We start from the raw sequence: 26,485 nt of genomic DNA, 5'->3' as shown, positions 1-26,485 counted from the left end.
CATGGCACAAGTGAGAAGATGCTGTCCCCTCCTTCTTGACACCCAGCCCTCAGATATTCTTATACACTTATTATATCTCCTCTCAGTCTTCTCCTCTCCAGACCAAAAAGCCCCAGGGCTCTCAGCCTTTCCTCATAAGGCAGTGCTCCAGTCCCTAAATCATCCTGGTAGCCCTCTGTTGGACTCTCTGAAGTAGATCCCTGTCCCTGCCCCTAGTGGGGCCTTCACTAGTGTAGACTAGAGAGGAAGCAGAACCTCCCTCAGTCTGATGGACACACTCTTCTTGATGCACCCCAGGATACCATTGGCCTTCTTGGCCACAAGGGCACATTGCTGTGCCATGGATAACTTATTATCCACCACTTACAATCCAAGGGCCTGTATAATAATAAAAATTTGTCAACAAAAATTTGCATGGAATTGAGTTTGCTTCCCTTTTTTCTCTGTCCCCTTTTTAAGTGAATGAGACCCTTAGACTATGCAAACTATCAGAGCTACCACACATTTAAAAGGCTTCTATGATTCACACCAAATCAACACAACTTCATTCCAATTTCTTTCATAATGTCCCTTTCTGATCCATAAATGGTTAGTTCTCTAAAAACATGTAAATTCATGCACAAGGTGGTTTAAAGTAATTAGAAAAAAAATATGTAGAGTGTAATTGGCAAAGCTAAAATAATCAGCATGACCTGGCACCAGTAAACATCACAAGCTTATCCCATCAGCTGTGGGAATTAGTGAGCCCAGTCAAATGATGTAGGAGCACAGTGTTGAGACAGAAAAGTGGTGATCATAAAATTGGATTTGAAGCTGTCTTTCAGAAATGTTATTTGCTGGGAGCTGACCTCCTATTCACTGGTGAAGAAAAGGGATTAGATCTAAGAGGAAGTCAGCATGATTTCTGCAACAGACCATACTGGGCTGACAATATTTCACATGGCATTCACAGTTGAATAAAGTTGTGAGGAGTTTAAGGGAAAAATGTAAACTCTTTCTCTTGAAAGGTAAACCTAGTCAGATTCAGGGATGGATTGCAGCTAGCTATGACAACTGATGTGCAAACCAAATTCAGTTATCTTAGCACTTTGGCTGGCAAAAGTACAGATAGTCAGTTCAGGATGTTTTGAGATAAGAAACTGGAATGTTGGGATATATATAAAACACAAACCTGTTTTATGGAAGACATTCTTCTTTCTTTTTTAATAGCAAAACAAAGCAAAACAAACCCCGAAAAACCCATAAACCACTGCACTGTTGAAACAATGCAGCATTATTACCTTGTGTCAGATAAATATGACAGAACTCATTTTTTCTACAGATGAGAGTCATTTATGACTCTCATCTTACAATGGAAGCAAGCTGGAAGTGGTTAGATTCAGACTGGATGTGAGGAAGAAGTTCTTCCCCATGAGAGTGGTGAGAGCCTGGAATGGGTTGTCCAGGGAGGTGCTTGAGGCCCCATCCCTGGAGGTGTTTGCAGCCAGGCTGGATGAGGCTCTGGCCAGCCTGATGTAGTGTGAGGTGTCCCTGCCCATGGCAGGGGGCTTGGAACTGGATGATCCTTGTGGTCCCTTCCAACCCTGACTGATTCTATGATAAATGAGGGTATTGGGGGGAAAAGGACACAAGATCAGTATAAGAAATCAGAGAGATGAAAGTGAAAATGTCCCACAAAATGGATATAAGCAGATTTAGGCTTATTTTTCTAGATTGATTAATGCCAATTAGTCATGCCATTAATTTTGTTTTAAAATAAACTGACCTACGACAGTGAACCAACTTTCAGCATCTAAGTAAAGGTAAGAAAAAGCCTGCATCTTCAAACTACATGCTTGAGGCTTCCCAAACAAACCAGCACACCCTAAAGAATTAATTTCTGTAACACAGGATTGGAATGTTGCTATGATTCTCTGGGTACAAAAGACAGAACAAATTAATGTGGATAAAACCTGAAGTTGTAAGCTCTAGGTCAAGAAACAGAATTTATATTATGTTTATTCTGTGCCTCAGGTTATTGCAGTATCAGTGTTTTATAAAGTAACAGCATGCAAAAGAGTTTAATGGTTTAGAGGAGCCACAGGAAGCAATGAGCATCTTGAAATAATTCCTTTTGCCTGCATTTTGCTGGGTGGATTCAAACAAGGAAGAACGTTATAGAAAATATTAGCACATAGAATACATACCAATAGTTGAATCATTTCAAATATGTAGCCCAGAATTTTCTACATGGGGACACAATATTCGGCTTTACTCAAGCTGTGATGGAAACTACAATGGCACTTTTAGAGAGCACTTTGTGAAAGTAGCCTTGGAAATGGCACACACAATCACCTGCAAAGGCTGCTTTTAAAATGGTATCCCAACACTATGAACATTTGTAGTATTTTAAACATGATTGCTAATAGTACTTTCTAAAATGGCAGAAGTATCTTACTTAGCTTAAAGTCTTTCTGAAGCAGAAAGAGTTAGAAAATACAGCACAAAATACTGCCTAGCCTAAAGACTGTAAAAGCTTTCTGTAACCTCGAAGTAGACAGCCTGACATAAAAATAAATGCAGTAGTATAATATGTAATTGATATGTCAGAAAGACTCAAAATGACTCAACAAAGAAAAAAAATTGGCTAACATTAACCTTTTGCACTGGAAATTAGCATATTATTTCTCTGCCTTGAGCCTTTTATCACTTTAAATGAAGTTTCAGAAGAAGAGATTAGCAAAAATGAGGAGAAAGAGAGACATTTTTTCCCAGTTTTACATTCTCTTGCTCTAAAAACCTTTAACAATAGTTTGGCACCAGTACTTGGAATCTAAGAGGTTTTATATTGCTTCCAAGGATATTCATTAAGGTTTCCTTGAGCTGCAAGCCTCTGAAAATCACATTAGAGAGAGACTTTACAGGACAGGGCTTAAATTCTGTGAGCTCTCTATCTGCCACAAACGTGTTCCACATTCAAAGCAAACTTTGTACATCTGCCTTAACCTCGCTTCAGACCAAGGGGGTATGAATGGACAGACTATCTGTGTCAGCACAGTATATCCCCTCTCTGCTATAGGGTAGGGAGTAGAACCAGAAATTGCTCAGACTCATCATCCTTCTGATGTCAGCAGATAGCTGACAATGTATCCTACCCTACCCTATGCAATCCTGTCCTACTCTACTGCATTTCAAATCTAATCCATGAACTATGAGCTCTGACAGCGCAAGGAAAGGGATCTGTGATGTGAAAGTCAGGAGTGGCAGATTACTTGTAATGGCAAGGTTAATTTTTGGTTTGTCCTTATTTGCTTCCATTCTTCTGGCTGCTGCTAACTGTGTAGTGCCCAGCTTTTCACTCTCACATGTTTTTACCATAAAAAAAAACAACTCTGAATTTCATATTAAACAGCCTAAAAATGACTGATTGGAATCAGGTCTCTTACTTAAAACTGTGTTGAAAAAAATCAGGCCATAGTGTCTTCATTTGGACAAGATAGAGGCAGCAAGATAAATCCAACTTACCAATCAAATAAATCAAAGAAATATACATATATGCAGAGAGTGTACAACAAAGTGCTAAATTCAAGTTGCATATCACAGAATCACAGAAACATTCAGGTTGGAAAAGACCCTCAGGATTACCAAGTCCAATCAATAACCCTACCCTACAAGGTTCACCCCTAAACCATATCCCCAAGCACCATATCTGAATGATCCTTAAACACATCCAGGGTTGGTGACTCAACCACCTCCCTGGGCAGCACATTCCAATGCCTGACCACTCTTGCTGGGAAATTTTTTTTCCTAATGTGCAGCCTAAACCTACCCAGTTGCATCTTTAGGCCATTCCCTCTTCTTCTATCACTAATTACCTGTGAGAAGAGACAAGCACCAGCTTCTCGACAATGTCCTCTCAGGTAGTTGTGGAAAGCAATGAGGTCTCCCCTCAGCCTCCTCTTTTTCAAACTAACCTTCCCCAGCTCCTTCAGTTGCTCTTCGTAAGATTTATTCTCCAGGCCCTTCCCCAGCTTCCTTGCCCTGCTTCTGCACTCACTCCAGCACCTCCACATCTCTCTTCTATTGAGGTGCCCAAAACTGGACACAACACTTGAGGTGTGGCCTCACCAGAGCTGAGTACAAGGGGACAATCACCTCCCTACTGTAAGGTATTTTCTTGCATTTGATACATTTTAAGTGCTTTTCTTTGTGCTTACAAACAACATAATCTTTCCTTTTTCATAGTCCCATATACCCACACACATACATAAAACCCAAAAATTCCACAAAAGAAATCTATATATGCATAATGAAAGAAGAAATGTGAAGCAGGGTACATCGCAATTCTTCTGCATGGCTATTCAAAACAAACCTAATCTGGAATTTTGTTCTCTGTGAAAAGGAAATCAGAAGAGATTGACAAAACTCTGAAATGAATGTAGCTTCTATAATAAAAAAATGACTGAAGCATTTAGAGTTTCAAGAGACCTGTCACATATCATAACTTTAACATAGTTTTATTAGTTTTCCTGCTGGTGTGGCTGTTGGTGATAACCATGTCTGTTTGCACTTACATGCACACTTTCTTTCACTGACTGCCCTACATATACCTCAAAAGAACAATGAAGATGTCCTTCTAATTTAGAAGAATTGAATCCCAGTCCCAGCTGTCTATCTGGCCTTCCTCCACTAGCTTACAGAAACAAATAAATAGGATTTCTAAAGAATGAATGACTGTAAAATTAATGCATATGCATGTTTTTGCAGACAAATATTGAGCAAAACTGAGACTCAGTCTAAAAGAAAACTGAGACTCAGTCTAAAAGAAATGAATTCAAATACATGGGTATATGACTTCTGTGGCCAACTGGCATAGCCAGTTAAATACATAAGAGACCACTGAAGATCCATGACAACTGTGGTTTTGGCAGAGATTCCAGTTCTCACAGGATATACAAACCAACATTTTAAATAAAGAGTCTGATGGGAAATCTCAACTTCCAAAAAGGATCAAACTCTCCCTCTGCTGGGAAGATGAAATCTGCAACTACTAAAGGAATTTTAAATCTCAAGGTTGCAAAGAACGATTTCAGTAAGGCCTTAATTAGTGTAGTTATAGGTGAGCTAAAATTTTGGCATATTTTTGCATCTTCTGCCACTCTATTCACTTTTAGCATACCCACAGTTTACACTATTTTTTTTTCTGAATCTGGAATGATATCTTTTCCTTCATTGTAAGATACACAAAAAAGGAAGGCAGTTTTTTCTATTTAATTAAATGACTAGGCTTTCCTGGGTGAAATTTCTATGCAGTAAGAAGTAGACAACTGAACCATAAAGAACTAGGAGGCTTTGGTTTTTTTGTTTATTAAAAACAATGTAAGAGAATATCCTTAATGGCAGCCAAATCTTAGTTACATGGTTTAGATCTGAAGTGTACTTCTTGAAATTACTCCCATGCTACGCATATAGACAGAAAAAAAGGACCTAAGAATCTGGTAAACTTGTTTAAATTCAACTGAAAGAGACCTGAAAAAAAAAAAACCCTATTTCTTTTGTATGTATATTTTTGTTGTTATTTCACCTTTTTTATGTTGTTTTTTTTTTTCTTGGAGATGTCATGGAGCACAGAAAGTGAAGTAAAATAAGAAAACCAAACCCAACCTATCAACAAATCTATAAACTACTGTAATATGTAGGTACTCATTTCAAGTGACATTTTACTGTAACTTATTTGCCCTGATGTCTATGCCCTATTAAAAGCAGGGTGTGAGCTGAGGACCACTGCCCAGAATTTCCCTGACTCAGATTTTGACTGAATCACTCATCTGAACAAATATTTGTAAACACCTATCCTTAATACTTGCTAGGACATTTATGCATCAATTATGATCACAGAATGCCAGGGGCTGGAAGGGACCTCAAAAGATGATCCAGTCCAATCCCCCTGCCAGAGCAGGATCACCTAGACCAGGTCACACAGGAATGCATTCAGGCAGGTCTTCAATATCTCCAGAGAAGGAGACTCCACAACCCCCCCTGGGCAGCCTGTTCCAGTGTTCTGTCACCTTCATAGTGAAAAAAAAAAAAATTCCCTATGTTTCCATGGAGCTTCCTGTGCCTCAACTTCCACCCATTGCCCCTTGTCCTGTCATTGGGCATCACCATGAAGAACCTGGCTCCATCTTCTCAGCACTCACTCTTCACACATTTATAAACACTAATGAGGTCACCCGTCGGTTTCCTCCAAGCTAAAGAGCCCCAGCTCCCTCAGTCTCTCCTCATAAGGAAGATGTTCCACTCCTTTAATCATCTTTGAGGCTCTGCACTGGACTCTCTCAAGCAGTTCCCTGAGGTCCTTCCTGAACTGAGGGGCTGAGAACTGGACACAATATTCTAGATGCAGCCTCACCAGGGCAGGGTATTACCATGATGCATGGTGATAATTTCACACAGATTTCAGGAAAGAAGGGATTGCCTTTTTGCTTTTATATTCTTGATGTAAGCTCCTCTGCAAACACAGATGATAAGATTCATTCCTGCTTTTCACCACAGGTTGAATGAATCAGCTAATATTTGTGAGGCGGCCAGAAGGTGCTGGGTTTTCCTAAATCATTTTCAATGATACTTATTACAATAATGTGCATTACATAACTCAGGGAAGAGCCTGTCCTAAGCAGAATACAAATATGACTATGATAAAAACTTTAGATAACTGCATGTACTGGTATTAAAAGCCTGCTGTTTCTTCAGCAGCTTCTGAAAGCTGGGAGTGCTCTTTGAGGGAATAGAAGAATATTGTAGCTGGACTCTTTAACAAAAGGCACCATGCTTTTGTGCCAGATCAATCTTCAGATCCCCACTGCTGGAGAAGCTTTACTACTGGTGCAAGATGAGGAGTTAGGAACAATACTGAAATTACAGCTAATGCTCCTTTACAGTCACACTTTATATGCAGTAATCACAGATTCATGACATTTAAGGTCATGCAGTCCAACCAGAAATCTCTCCCTCCCTTGAGTATGGGCTGGTTTAGCTCATTTTATGTGCCTACTCTAGCTTGCTTAATGCTGCAAACTAGACAGGCTCTTGCAGCCTCTGTTCTGAGGACAGCTGCTGGATGCATACAAGGTGCAGGATTCCTTAGCTGATTCCTTAGCATGCTGCAAAAAGCAAAACAATAACATTCCATGTGTGCCAAGAACAACATCCTCATGCTGGCACCCATTGGAACATGCTGGCACCTCCTTGACATGCTGGCACCTCTCATTGGGAAAAGATTTTAGCTTATATATGTGGTTGGATTTTACTGGTTAAAGGATTGATAACAAATGGTATAAAAACAGCCACTCTATACTGAGGGGTTTATGGCCCATGGAATACTTTGCAATTTTTTTATGTATCAGAGACCTTGCCTTTTGACCAGCATTACACGAACTGGATCCCCATCTAAAGTGAAGTGGATATAACTCCTGTCAGTCTGGTCTCCTCAGCTCTTCAAATGTCAAATGGAAGTAAGTAGGAGTTTGCAAGAGATCCTTTCCCCCAGGAGCATCTCATTACACATGCTGTTTGAAGCACATAGCATCTGAACAGGAGTGCTCCTTGTGAAATTCATAGCAAATAGCTCCCAGGAGAGATTTCTTCTTCTTTTATGTCCAAGAAAAATGGAAAAAAAAAATCACCATATTTTCCTCAAAACTACTCTTTTTAAGGCATGAAGTTAATTACTTTCACATTGCTTAAACTACACAAATGGTACAGTTTTCAGTGACTGAGCTGAGTGCATTCAATTTCATTTATGGGATACCTTCACACAACGCTTCAGGACCAAGAGTGCTTGATTCTGCAAGAATCACCAATAAAAAATAACCTGTGTCCTTAAGTTTAAAATTCTGTCTCCCTGATACTCAGCCATAGTTAACCTTCCTTTCCATGTGATTTTCTTCAGCAATACTGAGTGCATATTGACCAAAACTGAACAACCAAAAAAAAAAAGGTAAATTAATGGCAAAAATGTTATTGTAGAAATATAATAGAAGCCCTGCAAAGATTCTGCAGCAGTTTGATAGCATTTCACTATCTCACTGTGCAGCCACAATATTGTATATAACTGAATATGGTCTGCCTTATCCCTATGTTTGTAAAATGAATATAATATTAAATCTCTGCAAGACTCAGCTTAAAATTATACATTTCCTCCTCTGTTCTTACAAAAAAATCACAGTGTTAATAAAGCAAGAAACAAGAAGCCCTTTCACCCTCTACACAGTGTTCTGCAGCTTTCTCATAACACTAGATTTCACCATCATTTCAGATCTGATAAACCTTATGTTCTTAGGTACTTTTCCCATACATAGCTCTAGAATGAGTATATTTCTCATAGCAATAGCACAGAAGCCTCTGTTTTATGATTTTCCTGTTGTGATATCTTCTAGGAAATAGGATTCATGGAAAAAAAATACTTTCCCCATTAAGAATATGAAAAAGGAGATTACAGCTATCCTTTGAGGGGGAAAAGTAATGACAAGTAAATTAAGAAGCAGTAGAGCTGGAGAGAAAAATGGAAGAAAATAATAATAATTAAAAAACCAACAAAGAAAAACCCACATAGAAATAAGGGAAGTAAGATGAAGAAAGGGAAAGAAGAGTAGGAACACAGAAAGAAATACCTTTTGAAAACAGAAATTAATAGAAGCCAAAGAGAAAATAGGAGTGGTATAGAACAAAGACACATGGAAATAACACAAAAGGCTCAAATCAATAAATGAATAGAAAAAATGATGAAAGGACTAAAGTATTAAGGAGATCTTTTATATGACATTAGTATAAGGAAGGCAATAAGTCAAAAAAAACCCCAGCCCCCCAAAAACAACCAAAAACTCAGAACAGGACAAAATCCTAGCAGTCGAACTAAAAACCAGAAATAGAATAGGAATCTATTTTAGAAGCAGAATGGTTTTGCATGAAAAAAAATTATTTGTATTTTTGCTTTGTCAGTCTAACCCTAACACAGGGTTGCTCTGTTTTAATAAAAGTGAGCTCTGCCTCTCAATATGTCTCAAACTTTGCTCTCTTTTAAGCAGAAAAATTATATTACAGGAACAGATGTGCTTTTCTTCCCAGGGGTCACATCTTGACCTTTCGTACATGATAATCCTTCAAAGTTACTTCTGTCTTTTGCCCTCAGGATGTGATTAAAAAATCTGCTGGACTGTTTTTGCCTTGCTGTCCATATCTTCCAGATAGCATTTAAGTAAGTATGAAAAAGACACTAAACCATAATGCTCTGATTAACTAACTGTTCTATCACCTCTAACATCTCACTCTGACATACTGTCTCCAAGTGTCTATCTTCATAGAAGATGAAACATTTTGTTTTCAAAATACTCTGGATTTGATAAAATGAGACAATAATTCATAGAATCATAGAATTGCTAGGGTTGGAAGGGACCTCAAGGATCATCTAGTTCTACACACCCTGCCATAGGAAGGGACACCTCACACTAGATCAGGTTGCTCACAATTAGAAGTGCATTGCTCACAATGCTCCCTGTGCTGTGTGGAAAAGAAGCATTTTATCTTTGAAAATACATGTGAATAGATATTTTACCCTATGTATTTCTAATGGCTTATAATGTTAGGCTGGCCCTCTGTCTAATGCTTTCATGAAGGTTAAACCCAAAATATTTATCTTGGGCTTTTAGATTTTTTTGACTTGTTTAAAATCCTAGCTGCTTTCACTGTGAAAAAAACTTCCTGCTTTTCCCTTATTTCCTGCTGAGTTAATGAAGTATATTTCAGCAAACCACTTGAAGTTAACTGTTTCATTGATGAAATAAGGAATAAGTTATTTTTCAATGAATCACAGGAAATTTAACTCAGTCACTGTTTAAAAAACCAAACAAAAAACTAATACAGATGAGATTTTTCTTATATAGGATAAACATTCTGGGAATACTCAGTTTGTGTTCTAGATTTCTGCTGATCTGCTTTAATACAATTTGAACTCTATCCTGAGGGTCTGGGAGGAAGTGGATACTAATGACCAAAGATCTTGAATGAATGCTTTTTTGCTTAAAACCATCACTCTCACTGCAAACTGTTAATTTAGGAAAGAAAAAACATCCTGCTAATATTTGCTTGAACTGGTGATAAACTGGAGATGTCACAGAGCTGCAAGATTTCTTTTGGAGAAGGAATAAAGAAGCAATAACCTCTTACTGACTATTAGATTTGACAGCACTATGACCTTTAAGGTGTATGTGAGACGAGAGGGAATTAGTTCATTTTTATCCATTGCTAATGGCTAGCTTCTGCAATGAGGACTAAACTTTTTATTAACTTCCATAATTCTATGGTTTTACAATATATTAAGTTAAATGCAATGATGGCATTTCGAAATGTGAAGCAGTTGATGTAGCAAAAAAAAAAAAAAAAAAGAAAATAGAGAGTAAAATCCAGTACTTAATTGTATTACTTTAATTGCATTTACCTTCATTTAATCATAATATTACTCTTCTGTTGTGGGAACTACACCACCATACACCAGTGCATGCATAGAATCATAGAATCATAGAATGGTCTAGGTTGGAAAGGACTTCCAAAGGTCATCTAGTCCAACCCCCTCTGCAGTAAGTAAGGGCATCCTCAACTAGATCAGGCTGCCCAGAGCCCTGTGGAGCCTCACTGAACATCTCCAGGGATCCCCAACCATCCCCCTGGGCAACCTGTTCCAGTGTCCCACCACCCTCATAGTAAAGAATCTGTTCCTAACATCCAATCAAAATCTGTTCTTCTCTAGTTTGAAGCCATTGCCCCTCATCCTGTCACTACAGGACTTTGTAAATAGTCTCTTTCCATGCTTCTTGTAGCCCCCTTCAGGTACTGGAAGGCTGCTATTAGATCTCCCTGGAGCCTCCTCTTCTCCAGGATGAAGAACCTCAGCTCCCTCAGCCTGTCCTTATAGCAGAAGATTTCCAACCCCCTGATCATTTTTGTGGCCCTCCTCTGGACCCTCTCCATCAGGTCCACATCCTTCCTGTATTGAGGGCTCCAGATCTGTACACAGTACTCCAACTGAGGTCTCACCAGAGCAAAGTGGCAGAATCACTTCTCTGGATCTCCTGGCAATGCTTCTTTTGGTGCAGCCCAGGATGTGAATTGCCTTCTGGGGTGCAAATGCACACTGTCTGCTCATGTTCACCTTCTTGTCCATCAGCACCCCCAAGTCCTTTTCTACAGGGCAGTTTCTAACACCTCATCCCCCAGTCTGTATTGATAATGAGGATTGCTCTGGCCCAGGTGCAGAACCCTGCACTTGCTCTTGTTGAACCTCATAAGGTTCACCTGGGCTCACCTCTCCACCCTGTCCAGGTCCCTCTGGATGACATCCCATCCCTCTGGCACATTGACAACACCACTCAGCTTGGTGTCACCTGCAAACTTGCTGATGATGCATTCGATCCCACTGTCTATGTCATTGATAAAAATATTAAACAGTACAGATCCCAGCATGGACCCCTGAGGGACACCACTTGTCACTGCTCTCCATCTGCACTTCAAGCCATTGAGCACCACCCTCTGGATGCATGGAAGAGCATGCTCACCCATGCTCTCTCATCACAGTATCACAGTATATCAGAGGTTGGAAGGGACCTCAAGAGATCATCAGGTCCAAGCCCCCTGCCAGAACAGGATCACTTAGGGTAGTCCACACAGGAATGCATTCAGGTGGGTTTGGAAAGTCTCCAGAGAAGGAGACTCCACAACCCCCCTGGGCAGCCTGTTCCAGTGCTTTGTCACCCTCACTGGAAAGAAGTTTCTCCTCATGTTGAGGTGAAATCTTCTATGTTCTTATTCACTCTTTCACAAAATTCTGTGCTAAGATAGATCAAATTTTTGAAAAATGATGCAGGTTTGAAGTCTTTATCACAACATAACACAAAATAATCTAAAATGTAAGTGGTATATATGTAAAAAAATTAACCCAAGTAGTTGCCTTTATAACATGTTCACCTTCATTTCATAATATATCTTAATATTTTTCCTGCATTAGAACTCAAATTATAAAATCTCTTTCTTAACAGCTTTATTTGCAGTATCAACTCTTGCTAATCACCTGAACGGGTGAAATTAATGCTTGCAATTTTAGAATTGATTCTACAGGTATGACCTTAAAGATCCCACTGCATAGAATCATTAATTTGCTTCTAAGGAATTTACTTAAAACTTCTGCTCCTAAAAAATTACTTAACCAATACTAAAAGAAATTAAGCAGCAGAATTGAACTGATTATGTGAATCTTCCATATTTATAACAAAAATATCCATAAATCAATTATAATAAATAAGGGGAAATGATCATGATATTGTTGGCAACAATAAATTGCTAAGTATTATATTAAAAGGTAAATAAGCCATTAAATGAGAACTTTAACCACATGAAAACCCAGGTTATCTGGTTTCTACATGATGAAGCATATGAAAATACAACATCAGCTTCACCTTCTCCTTTCTCACAGAGATACCATTACCGAAATCCTGTTTTCTCTTTCATTCCTTAATTTACCCTGATGCTATTCCACAGGGAAGAAACAAGCACACGGAATCAGAAAAAAAAAATGCATTTACTTAAAGGTAGCATAAAGAAAAAAAGTCATAGCAAATGTACCTGTAGCACCTTCCACCTTGTGTTCAGGTCTTCCACACAGCTAAGGTTGTACTGGGAGAGTTGAATATCAGAGGGGGTGAACTGGTGAGCGAGCTCATTGAGTTGATGAACTTTTTCTTTCAGGGGTACAATTTCTGCTCGGTAAACCTGCACGAATTAAATATAAATAAATACAAGAATTAACTTGAGAAACTATTGGCTTTGCTACCAGCAGGTTAGGCAAATGGTTATGTAGAAGTATTCCATGTGATGCTGAAATGAAGGAGCATGGAATCATATAGTTCTTAGGGTTGGAAAGGACCTCAAGGATCATCTAGTTCCAACCCCCTGCCATGGGCAGGGACACCTCACACTAGATCAGGTTGCTCACAGCCACATCCAGCCTGGCTGCAAAAACCTCCAGAGATGAGGCTTCTACCATCTCCCTGGGCAACCTGTTCCAGTGAATCACCACCCTCACAGTGAAGAATTTCTTCCTAACATCCAATCTAAATCTACCCACTTCTAGTTTTGTTCCATTCCCCCTAGTCCTATCACTACCTAACACCCTAAAAAATCCCTCCCCAGCTTCTGTCCCCCTTCAGATATTGCAAGGCCGCAATAAGGTCTCTCCAGAGCCTTCTTTTCTCCAGACTGAACAGCCCCAACTCTCTCAGTCTGTCTTTATAGGAGAGGTGCTCCAGCCCTCTGATCATCCTTGTGGCCCTTCTCTGGACATGTTCCAGCAGCTCCAGATCCTTCTTGTAATAGAGGCTCCAGAACTGGACACAGTACTCCAGGTGGGGTCTCACCAGAGCTGAGTAGAGGAGGAGAATCACCTCCCTCAACCTGCTGGCCACACTTCTCTTGATGCAGCCCAGGATCTGGTTGGCTCTCTGGGCTGCAAGTGCATGCTGGTGGCTCACATTGAGCTTCTCATCTACCATATTGGTCATGAAACAGTTAACAGTTCACACTGATTTGAGGTATCAAAGATAAATAAGTTTCAGAAAGTGACATAAAGTTGGAACCTTCACAGCAATTTTTGGCAATATTTGTAGAATACAAGCATAGAGAATGATGCAAGTGCCACTATGTGAGAGAAGAGATGTATATCAACTTCATGACAGTTGACTTTTCCATTTCACCAGTTTTATACCACTGGAACAAAACTGACATTACTGGAGAGAATACTGATGATTAACATTTTAGTGTAAAGCAAGGTCACAGAATCACAGATGCACAGAATGGTAGGGGGTAGAAGGGGCTTCTCAACCCCCCCTGCTACCCAAAGAAAAGGAAAAGAGCTCACATGTTTGGTTTTATCCTGCAGAAGTATACATATGCTTGCCCTGATCATAGAATCATAGAATGGTCCAGGCCAGATGGGACCTCCAAAGGTCATCTGGTCTGACCTCCCCACAGTCAGCAGGGACATTTCCAACTAGACCAGGCAGCCCAGGGCCTCATTGAGCCTCATCTTGAATATCTCCAGGGAAGGAGGCATTTAGTTCATAATTGAGTTCAGACAACAAACAGCATGCTTTAAAAACAGAGATTTTTTTTTCCAACGTAGAGGCTTGAAAGACAGAAGATGGATATATCTCTATATCTCTCTCTCTCTCTAGATATCTCTATATAGATATATATCTATATATCTATATATATAGATATCACTGTGTGAACACTTCATTTGCAAATAATTATTTTATTGCCTTTTTTTTTTCTTTTCCTTTTAATTTTCTGTGGCCCTGGGTCCTCAGCATTGACTCTGTGGTCTGTACTTGGGATGGTCAGCTTGATTCCTCTATTGTTGCTTGTTTTCCAAGACAATACCTCTTAGCTAATGTTACCAACCCCCATATTGTGTATAAATATACATGACTGTATATTTAATAAATTAATGAATGCAAACTATATTTGATAAGTTAATTGATTTAAAATATATTTTATATATATATAAATGCATCTACATACAATAAAAAGCTGATAGAATAAATGCAGATCAGAGATCAGTTCCTGCAGTACAATGCAATTCAATGTAGTTCCTGAATTAGAACATTTGATTTTCTACTAATTAGTATAGCAATTGGATCAGGCTTTGATTGATAACTTCATTGCTTAGGCAAAGCATGCAGGGCTAAGCTTATAAAGCATTTGTTTTTAAACATATGCTTAAGTATCTAGCACATTTCTGACTAATCATTTGCATCTGCAATGTTGAAAGTGCAGGTCTCACTTGAAGATTGATCTAGATGACTAGGTAAATCACACAATCATTATACCTAACTTAAGGTGAAATTGAAGAGCCTTCCTACTTAGTCAATGCTTTTTGACTGTAAGTTATTTTACAGAGTTGAAAGGCTAAGGCACAGAAGCAAGTCACAATAAAAGCAATCACATCATAGAAATATGCGTGGAAGCCAAACATTAAAACTTATCTTCCATCCCCTCTTCAATCAATGTGTTTTAACTGCTTTTGCTGCTGCAAGGATCCTGATATTTGAAGTGTTATGCTAATTTTCCAATGTATAAAACGACAAGCCTCATGAAAGTCTCTACTCTATTGTTACCAAGGCTGAATTTTTACTAGCATTTATGTTAGTTAGACAAATCAAAACAGAAACAACAATAAAAGAATACTGATCAATGCACAACTATCTGATTAATGCCAGGAAGCTTACAATTAAAAACAGTAGATGAAAAAAGAAAAACAAAAGAAAAAAGAAAAACAAAAGAAAAAAGAAAAACAAAATATCCATAGGAAGATCTGGCACACAATGTTGTGTTATTAAAAATGTCAGCAACTACAAAGCTTTGTTAAGCAACAAATAATCCACCAGTGGACATACACAAGTCTAGAGACAGGTTTTTGGTTTAGAACAAGTGAGTTCTACTTTTTTAAACAATTGTTCAAAGTAGTTTGGTAAATAGCAGTAATCTCTAGAACTTCTACAGTACTTATGTGTAGAAGGAAAAATTTAACATTTCTACAGGGTTGTGATTGCAATTAGTATAATTGAAATATTTTCACAGAATCACAGAATGTTAGGGGCTGGAAGGGGTCCTTGAGATATCATCTAGTCTAGCATTTTCAATATTCAGTTTGTGTAGTGTAAGACTGAATAATTTTTCTATTTTTATTTTTTCATTAAAAAATACTCTCTCTCTTTATATATATATACATATCTCTGAGAGGTTTATATCAGAAAAATTTAGAGAACTATACAGTTTGCAATTAAAAAAAAAAACAAAAAAAACCAAAAAACCCTGGTGAATAGTGTACCACTACCACAAGGAGGCCTATTTGAACTAATTAAATTGCTCCTGATGTAAATGACTTCTCAGTGTGAACAGCAATAGGAGAAGCAGCTCCAAATTATGTTTGTTATAACTGTCCTTACGCAAGAGAGAATTTCAACGGTATGTGATGCTGTAGGTGGTAGATTGGATTTTAAATGATCCATACAGTTCTGGTAGAAAATATGTTTTCAATGCCTGGGAAAATTAGCAGGAATTCTAGAAAACACACACCACAGGCACTTACACCACCCAAATATGAAAAGTCTAGAATACAGAGTGGCCATAATCAGTCAGATGAAAAGCTCATCTCACCTAGTCCCTTGTATGATAGTAGTCAATACAATCACTTAAGGAAGAAGGTGAAGGAAAGCATACGTTCCCTCCTCCTTTTTGTACTCTTCCAGCAATGCAATTTGAGTCTTGGACAGTCTGGAGCAAGAAGTTCTATCTCTATGCCAATGAGATCTTGAAGGATTAATCTTCCATGAAATGACCTACTTTAGTTTTGAACTAATATCACCTCTTACCATCCAAAATACTCTATGGTAAGCTCAATTTTTAGGCTGAAGAACCACCTCTTTTTTATTTTATTTTTTTTTTTTTTTTAATCTACCATTTGAGACCCACTTGAGACTGTCCCTAACACATAGTTCTTGAGAGACAGTGGTCAACCATTCCTATACGAACTTTGTGCTGTTGCATATTCTACAAACCCTCCGTCATTTTTTTCTTTTCTTTCTTCTGTGTTTAAGATACAGAGACTGAGATAGATTTCATTAAATGTGGATATCTATAATATATTTACATCTGAATTGGGTTCTATAATCCTATAATTACTATAGTATGGCACAAATCACCATCCCTGGAGGTGTTCAAGAGGGGATTGGACGTGGCACTTGGTGCCATGGTTTAGATAGTCATGAGGTTTAGGGTGACAGGTTGGACTCGATGATCTTTGAGGTCTCTTCCAGCTTTCTTGATTCTATGATTCTATGATTCTATGAAATTACATTCTGAATTGCAACAACTGAAATGAACAGATTTTCATTGACTATATTGTGAGCCTAGGCAACTACCTGGCAGCTGTGAAATTACACAAGACAAACCCCACTTGTATTCCATTTATTCAGTATTGTCTGCCTCTTATCTAATCTGTGATAACCCTTTTTAGATTGGGGATCCAAAATATTGCCTACCAAGTCCCTACAACAGGGAGTTAAAACATGGCATCAGGAAATTTTCTGCTTTTTCAGTAATTCCTAGCATTTCATTGGTCCTGAATATAGACGTGCCTGTTACAATTCCAAGATCTCTTTCCTGAGTGCTGAAGGAGAGCTCATTATTTTGCATATAAACATTTCCACAGGCTTTGTGCATAATTTATCAGCACTTGATGTCTTCTGCCATCTCTTCTCTGCCAGTCAGGACTGTAAAGCTTTTCTATACTTTTTTGCAAGCTATCCTCATCTCAAATACTTTGGATAAGTTGGTATCATCACCAAGATATGCCTCTGCATTATTAATTTTACTTTCAGGCTTATTTATGCACATGCTGGACAGACTAGACCTTCTGGAATGTAATCATCTCCCTCAGGAGGAAAACTGACCTTTGCTCTTTTGTTTTCCATCTTTTCCACAGGAAGACCTTTGCTGTTATCCCACAAAAGCTTAGTTTCTTTGCTGGAAGAACTTTTTAAAATGCTTGTGCAATGTCAGATGGTCTGTCCTCACTTATTAATATGCTCATGTTTCCTTCTCTAGGAGATGTAAACCACACCTTCTTTTAGAAATGCTATGTTCTTGTCTCTTCTACAGTTTATTCTTTCCCAGATTTCCTGGTCCACACACAGGCTTGACTGGATGTACTATTTAAAAACTACCACCACATTTTCTCCCTACCATTCCTCATAGAAAAACTAATTTTAAACAAGAAAATACTGTTAATATTTACAGCTATTTTATGTTTCCATTAGAACACTTAACTGAATAGCCAGCTGGTTCTGATGATTTGGCATTCTTAATAATGACAATTTGGAGGGTTTTTTGTTTGCTTGTGTTTGCCTGTTTGGAGGGGTGGGGTTTTTTGGTTGTTTTGGGGCTTGTTTGTTTTTGGTTTTGTTGTTGTTTTCTTCAAATAACATGATTTATTCTCTTCTATAACCACTCTACCTTTCTAGGTCTTCTAAGAGTCCATTTTGATGGTAATGGATTTGGTTTCAGTTTCCACTGTAGTGCTTCCATGCTGTTTTCACACAGTCACCTCTTTCAGTTCCTTTTTAGCAGGCTTCCTCATTTGTGTGTAGTTTCCTTTCTGAAAACTGAACATTGCTATGGTAGAGTTTTTGGGATTTTTTTTTTTTGTCTCTGTAGAAATGCTGACCTTTAGTTCATAATGATCTCAATTCTGATAACAGTGTTTTGAACTTGTACTGCTCAGTACCAAGCCAAATCTCTTCCTTACTTCTTGGTGTTTCCTAACGTTATGTATTTTCTATGTAGGGCTGGAATAGCAAATCCAAAAGGATTTTAGGACAGTGTGTGTAACTGCAGGGTGGCTTCTTACATATTTTACAATATGCAGGCTAAGACCCTCCAAATGATTTGCAGATCCTTTTCTGTGTATTTTCCATTACACTTGCTTGTGCTTTGACTATCCTGTTCCAAGGCAGTAAAAAACACCATATAGCCCTTATCTGTTTCCAGAAAACCAGCCCTATTAAAGAAAAACTGATGATTTGTTTAAATATGGTTAGAGTTTTTAAAGATGTCTTTCCCTCCACATTTCTCATTACATACTTGTGGGTTTTCTTCCCATTCTTTCTTTTATTTAGTGATGCCTAACACATGGAAAAGCATTGACTTCCTCTTTGAGAGGCTGCCAAATGTTCAGAAGAGAGACAAAATTAAAAAGTCTAGGTCTTTATACTTAAAGATTCACCAAAAGGAGATGGCTTTTGTCAATGCCATGAAAAGCCTGGAGTTTTTTTGTTGCTGTTTTTTTTTTTTTTTTAAGGGTTCATAAATCAGTTCCATGAAATCTGAAAAGAAATTCATTTGAATGGAAGAGTAAATAAATGTCAAATAAGTTTATTTCAATACCAACAGAAACATTAGATATTTTGCTAGCTTCTGGGAGTTTCAATCACAAAATTCATAGCTGAAAATTCAGGAAGGAACATTGACTCTATAATGCACATTTTCCATGTCTTAACCCCTCTCTCTCTCAACCACATGTACAACAGCTCACTAACAAGTTAAAAACCACAGAATTCAGGAATCCAAACAAAATTAAATCAAGTGCTATAACTTCTGGCCCACTGGAGTTAATGGAATAGTGTAACTAAATCCCACTATGCCACTCAGAAAATGCACCCTGAAGATGAAGTGTATTCTCAGAGCAGTATCTGTTCCTTATGCACAGAGGAAAAATAAATTACAGGCTGGCTTTTATTGATTGCTTGCTCTTGTAAAAGTCAGTGGGTCATTAAACTTGCTTTTTACTTTCACTATGTTTATTCCTACTGATCCCAAAACCTACCATATCTGTTTAGATGCAGTCCAGAACAGACAAATTCAGCGCCTTGCCAGAACACAAAGCAATTATGCTGTTGTACTGCAAGCAAGAAAATGTTGTTCAGTATCCACCACACTGATAAGAAGGAAAACAACAGTATACAAAAAAGAAAAAGAAAAAAAGGAAAAGGAAAAGGAAAAGGAAAAGGAAAAGGAAAAGGAAAAGGAAAAGGGAAAGGGAAAGGGAAAGGGAAAGGGAAAGGGAAAGGGAAAGGGAAAGGGAAAGGGAAAGGGAAAGGGAAAGGGAAAGGGAAAGGGAAAGGGAAAGGGAAAGGGAAAGGGAAAGGGAAAGGGAAAGGGAAAGGGAAAAGGAAAAGGAAAAGGAAAAGGAAAAGGAAAAGGGAAAGGGAAAGGGAAAGGGAAAGGGAAAGGGAAAGGGAAAGGGAAAGGGAAAGGGAAAGGGAAAGGGAAAAGGAAAAGGAAAACGATAAGGAAAAGGAAAAGGAAAAGGAAAAGGAAAAGGAAAAGGAAAAAAAAACAAAAAAAGAAAAAGAAAAAGAAAAAAAAAGAAAAAAGAAAAAGGAAAAGGAAAAAGAGAAAAAAGGAAAAGAAGAAAAAGAATTCTAAAAAAAAGCAAGTAGTTAGCAAATTGTAATCAATCTCCTGTTTTTCTGGCTGGATAATATTGCTTTATTGTATTGATGATTTTGTGGAAAGTTTATAGCCCAAGAAGACTTAATGAATTATTATAGCATGCAATTTTGTTTAACATACTAGTAACTTTAATTATCTCTAAAAGGAAATGAAAAATCAACTACCAGATCCGGAACTCTTAAAATACAGTTAACACTGCTATTGCAGAAACACAGAATCACAGATGCCTGAAGTTCGAAGGCACATCTTTAGATTATCTAGTTCACCCACCCAGCTCAGACCAGGGCAGGTAAAAAGCAAGTTCCTCAGGGTCATGTCCAATGAGATTTTGGATATGTCCAAAGATGAAAACTCCATTGCCTTTCTGGGCAACCTATTCAGTGTCTGACCCCCCACAAGTGTCTTGTATTCAAATGGAATTTCAAGGTTTTTAATTTGTGCCCATTGCCTCTTGTTTTGTCTGTGGACAATACTAAAAATCCATCTTTCTCTTCTTCATTCCTTCCCGTCAGGTATTTATACACACTGATAAGATCCCAAGTTGCTTTTCCCAAGGCTGAGCAGACACAGTTCTCTCAACCTTTCCTTACAGGAAAGTAGCTTCAGCCCTGTAACCATACTTGTGGCTCTGCATTGGACTTCAGTGAAGTCCGTATTTGCCTTGTACCAGGGAGCCAAGGGGAAGGATCACCTTCCTCAAACTGCCAGCAACACTCTGCTTGATGAAGCCCAGGGTGCTGTTGGCCTTCTTTCCTGTGAGGATGTATTTCTGACTTACAATCATCTTTTTTGTCAGAACCTCAAGGCTCTGTTTCTACAGAGATATTTTCTGGATGACTGGTCCCTAGTGTGTACAGTTGCCTGGGGTTATTTTTCCCAGAACACAGAGCTTAACATTTCTCCTTGTTGAACTCCATGAGATTCCTCTCACTGTAATTCTCCATACTGTCAACTTTCCTCTGAATGGCAGCACAGCCATCTGGTGTACTGGCTGTTCACTCCAGTATTGTGTCATCTCTTTGCTTAATGAGGGTGCATTCTGACCCAAGGTCTAGTCCATTCATGCAGATCTTAAATGATATTGGCCCAGTATCAACCACTGTGATACCCCAGCTAGTGACTTTTCCCCAACAAGATTGTCTTGTTCTTCAAGTGCCTGGAGATGGCTTCAAGGATTAGATGCTTCTGAGAAATTGAGGTGAGGCTGACTAACTTGTAGTTCTCTGAGTCCTCCTTCATGTACTTCCTGCTTTTTTTCCAGGATGCAGGAATCTGTCTCTCTTGCCCTGACATTTCAAAGACATACTTAATATGAAACAGATTTCAAGAAAAGGCCAACAGTGCCTACAAAGTCTGTTTCCCTGGTTAATGAGAAGCACTCTTGTAGGCTGGCAGCCTCATGCCAACCTGGCATTTTCTTGAAGAACTCCCTCATCCTGACGACACTCCTGCTAGCACAGGTTAAACCTCATTCTCATAACCAGTGAAAGAAACACAAAAGGACATCTGGCAGCGTGATGAAAATATGACATAGCTTAGGGAGAAAAGCTCTCCTGTGTCAGAAGAATTTGTGTAGTGAGAGCTTTTTATGCTAGCAGCAGCTGCAGCTAAATCAGAGCAGCATCCATTTGCACAGTAAGGTGAGCAGCCATCCTACATCTGGGATGCAGCAGACGCCCAGCACTGACATTTTTCTGAACCAGCTTCCCCAGTGTCCAAGTTGAGAGGTATTAATGGGTCAGAGTATATCTTCAGGTTCATATTTAAAACTGTACAAGGTTCTGCCCAGGACAATTTAACAGCCTCCATTTTTATTTTTTTTTTTTCATTCACAATGAATCTGTTTCTTCTCTGATGGGTTGAGTGTATTCTGATTCAAATTTCAGTGAATTCAGGGATTGTCAGCTGCTAGCTCAATATGCTACACTTAGCTTCCTTTTAAACTCATACTGTATTTTTATTTGATTCTAGTGCAGCTGGGGACAGGCAGTACTGAAAAAAAATGGATTTTAGCTGATTTAATTTTCCATCCTATATATTTTTATAAACTCAGAAGCAAGACCAAGCAAGAATGCACTAGAGTAGAATATAAATCCTCTTCTGAGATAAAAATAGTTCTAATAGAAGACATTAGGGGAGAAAGAAAATCAAATGTCCTTTAAGCCCTACCCCATCCTGAACTCTGTGTTTCTGAATCTGATAACACATTACAATTGTCAGGTTATTTCCTACAGTTTGGAAGAGCAACTCAGTGTTTCCTGAAAAATAAGGATATCAAAATTTGAACAGAAAAAAAATAAAGATCAACTAATGTCAGGTCACAAAAAGTGATCAGGGGGCTGGATCACCTCTGCTACGAGCACAAGCTGAGGGACCTGGGGTTGTTCAGCCTGGAGGCTCCGGGGAGAGCTCACAGTAGCCTTCCAGTGCCCAAAGAGGGGGTTACAAGAAGGCTGGAGAGGGACTGTTTATGAAGGCCTGTGATAGGACAAGGGGCAGTGGTTTGAAATTAGAGAAGAGTAGGTTTAGATTGCATGTTAGGAACAAGTTCTTTACAATGAGGGTGGCTGAGCACTGGAACAGTTTGTCTAGAGAAGTAGTTGAGGCTCCATCCCTGCAGATATTCAAGGTAAGGCTCAGCAGGGCTCTGAGTAACCTGATCTTGTTGAAGATGTCCCAGCTCACTGCAAGGGGTTTGGACTAGAGGACCACTAGAGGTTCCTTCCAAACCAGTGCATTCTATGATTCTGTTCATTTTCTTATTTTCTGAAATTTCAAGGGAAAAACCTATGAGCTGTTGCACTGTTTTACATATACTAAAAAAAAAAAAAGGCAAACAAAAAAACCTGAAGCATACTAATATACAAATGCATATAACCTGACATTGTTAGTTACTATGAATTCTTGATTTATTTTTTTTTTTTTAAATCAATAGCTGATGTGCAGTTTTATGATCCCTGAAGAAACAAAACCTATGCTACTGCCTTGCCATTTATTTAGAAATTGTGCTCTCCTCCATGGAGGGAGGAAAGTAAAAGAGCAAATTTAGCTTGTAATTCACTCTACTAGAACAACTGTAACCATGACACAGCGGAGCCCATCACTGCTAAAGCGTTCATAAACAGTTCTGCACCAATATTTCCACATAATCAAACTCAGTTACTCTGCAACCAAGAAGTGAATCTGGCAATCAAGAGATGAAGTGCCTAGGAACTGTAGGTAGCTTAAAGCAATTCAAAGTGTATTCTGAAAGTCTAACACACAGAGAAAATATAAAGGAAATTTTACAAAGGGACTGTTTATTTTAGCATGGTTTCATTCAGCATCCTTAAAGTTAGAAGTACTCAAAATGATATATATATGCTTAGGTTGTGGAGCCTTAGCCAACTCTATTTTTAAATCCTTAATAAAACATTCTTTACCTCTGTTAGTTAAATCATGAACAATGTACATTGAACATAAAAAGGTTAAATAACTCATGTTCTTTACCAAAGGTTCTTTCAGGTAATAGAGACTGACAGGCATTCTCCTTGCCATCAGAAAACTGTTACTATAAAGTAAATGTTTACTGCCTTGCAAAGCAGCGTGGTATTTTAAAGGCAAATGTAGTATTTCACTGAGAAAAAAAAGAAAGCATTTTAAACTGGAAAGATTGCAATGGCTGTGTCATGATACTATAAAACACCTCAAGTTTCCAGATATCAGTGGGTGGACACTTCAGGAGGCAAAACGTTGATTCCTTGCATTGCCATAAAAAAAGCTTATCTTGTATTCTGACACTCAAGTAAGATTAAAGCAGTTTAAACAACAAGTTTCAAAAACTCCTCCTGTCTAACAAAATGTTAAAAGAAATTTTTATTCTCTCTCCCCTACATTGTTATTTACTTACAATATGCCAATATTTCTTTATATTTACCATGTAATTACTTTGTAACGTTTGGCCTCATGAAGTTGAAAATTATTACCTCTAGGAAGGGGAGCAAAGTTTTTCACAGACCTTAAGGTGAAAAGGAGCTATTTGCAGTCTATCCAGTCTCTAACCTCCAGAAGCATGCAAGTCAGATAGACTCTTCAAATGTTTTGCTCAAAGCTATGTTTTCCAGTTCTTGAATTAATATTGTGATTCCCATCCTCATCTTCTCACCACCACTTTAAGGTGCTTGAGAAGTGGGAGTGGGGGGAAATTCCAAGTCAAAATCTTGGGCTGGAAATTCCTAGAGTTCTTGTATCATATAAGAACATGCTTCAACAATACCAGACAAGACAATTAAGTTCTGACAGTAGGTTTTAGTATAATATAAGTAAGAACAATTTATTTTTTTAAGCTACTCTAGGAAAAAAGAATGCTAAAATAGAACTCTGAAATGAAAACAGTTAAATGAAATTTACAAAACTAAACAGCTCTAGAGTTTTTTATAGCAGCACCAGTCACCAGCTGAAAAACTGTGTCAGGAGCAATGCCCACCTTCCCAGGCATTTAAGACTGAAACCCTTCTGGGTGGCAGGCTGCCCTGCCATATCTTGAAGGAGAGCAGGCTATGTTTCTGGCAAATGAGTAGCTGTGGCCACTCAGCTGAAACTAATGAAAAATTGTTATTCTTAATCTGCTGGATAATCAAATCCAACTAAACAATTTGCAGGTAAAAAACACAGAGAATAAAAATAAATTGAGTGGCATTGCTATCTGGACAAATTAGTTTCACTGATTCAATTGTCCTGTTTGTAAATTGGGGATAATATTACTTCTACTGCAGTGTCTCAGAGAGAAGCTCATACTATTTGGAACATGAGAAGCACTATAAAGTCCTAAGTAGCAATTATAAGGTCTTATTATGGGTTAACTTTGGACAAAACAAAATGAAATAAAACTCTATCAGGCTTTAAATATATGAAGATTAAAATGAGAAAAGCATAGCACAATGGGTCACTGATAAACATCTCAGGTAATTTAATATTCATTGCACTCCCAGCTCCAAGCAGTCCCTAAATAATTACTGTGTACCAGCACATGAGCTTGATAAATTGGTTTTGTTTTGCACATTGATTTGCCCATGTCAGAGTAATATTATCATTACAGAATCTGCACACTTGATAGTTGCAGCACCAGGAATAGGACAGTCCAAGTCTTACTAAAAGATTTCATTAATAACATAATGTTGCCAGGTTTCTCTTCATGGAAAAATAAAAAAAATTACCTCTTCACAGAAAGCAGACAACACTAAAATTCAGTCCCATCACACCTTCTCCCTTTTCCTCTCTGTGCTTATATGTCCTTGTGCTTTATGTAGAAGTATTTCAATAGCAGACTATATATAGCAGTCCAGATTTCTGTTATAAATATTCCTTGGATATCGCAGTCTCACAGTATATCAGAGGTTGGAAGGGACCTCAAGAGATCATCAGGTTCAACCCCTCTGCCAGAAGCAGGATCACTTAGGGTAGTTTGCACAGGAATGCATCCAGGTGGGTTTTGAAAGTCTCCAGAAAAGGAGACTCCACAACCCCCCTGGGCAGCCTGTGCAAGTGCTCTGTCAGCCTCACTGTAAAGAAGTTTCTCCTCATGTTGAGGTGAAATCTTATATGTTCTAGTTTGAACCCATTGTTCCTTATCACTGTGAACCACCAAAAAGAGCCTGGCCCCCTCCACTTGACAGCCACCCTTTTTCTCCCTTTAGCCACCCACTTCCCTGAGCCACACTCACTTAGGAAAGCCTAAATAAAATGGTTCCATTGTAAAAAGACAAGTGTTACCTGCATTGTATTTTCTTTTCTTGGATAAAAACTTACATTTATATTAGAGAAAGAAGACTTTAGAAGAGAATCAACAATTCAAGAACATCTTTGATTTGATGTCATGTCTGGGAATGTTAATACTTGATCATCAGGCCAATATCCCTATGTGATGTGTTTGTAAAAACAGAAAAACCACATTCAGTGCTAGAGTCCCTGCAATTATCATGCCATTTAGGTAGCTTAATATTAATGTTTAATTCTCCTTCTAAAAGCTCGAGTCCCATTCTTATTTCTGATACACTGATAAAGAGCAATCTTTTAAAAATGTTCTGGTCTGACCTCAATTCTGAATTTCAGAGGCATAAAACCACAGACAAGTCTTTATATATGTATTAGTTAGCTCTCTCAGCAGGCTATCAGAAACCAAGATCAGAGATTACCAATACTTAAAAAGTCAAATTCTGCTTGCAGATGTGCAAGCTGAGCTCCTACTGAAATCACTAGGGTGAGTTCATACAGGGAAAAATTTGGCTCTAAATGAAATCTGTTGATCTAATAACAGCATGTTCTACCAAACTGTGTTGGAGGAAAAAAAGATTTCCACTAGTTTTGCTTCTTTAGAGTTGAGGAATTTTTCTACACTTCCTGTCAG

At 38.3% G+C, this 26,485-nt stretch overlaps 1 protein-coding gene across 3 annotated transcripts in view; it reads right to left on the bottom strand.

The window, feature by feature from the left end:
- DMD (dystrophin) overlaps window positions 1-26,485 on the bottom strand; it is an 851,798-nt gene that overhangs the window by 171,578 nt on the left and 653,735 nt on the right. For all 3 annotated transcript variants that reach the window (XM_054391265.1, XM_054391273.1, XM_054391280.1), the window contains one exon: window positions 12,652-12,798. In XM_054391265.1, the coding sequence (XP_054247240.1) occupies window positions 12,652-12,798 (147 nt within the window). The remainder of the gene's footprint in view (window positions 1-12,651; window positions 12,799-26,485) is intronic.

The sequence above is a fragment of the Indicator indicator genome, chromosome 1 (assembly GCF_027791375.1).
Source record: "Indicator indicator isolate 239-I01 chromosome 1, UM_Iind_1.1, whole genome shotgun sequence".
In the NCBI taxonomy this organism is placed as follows: Eukaryota; Metazoa; Chordata; class Aves; order Piciformes; family Indicatoridae; genus Indicator; species Indicator indicator.
The sequence above is the reverse complement of the archived record's forward strand: the minus strand, read 5'-3'. Positions and strand labels throughout refer to the sequence as shown.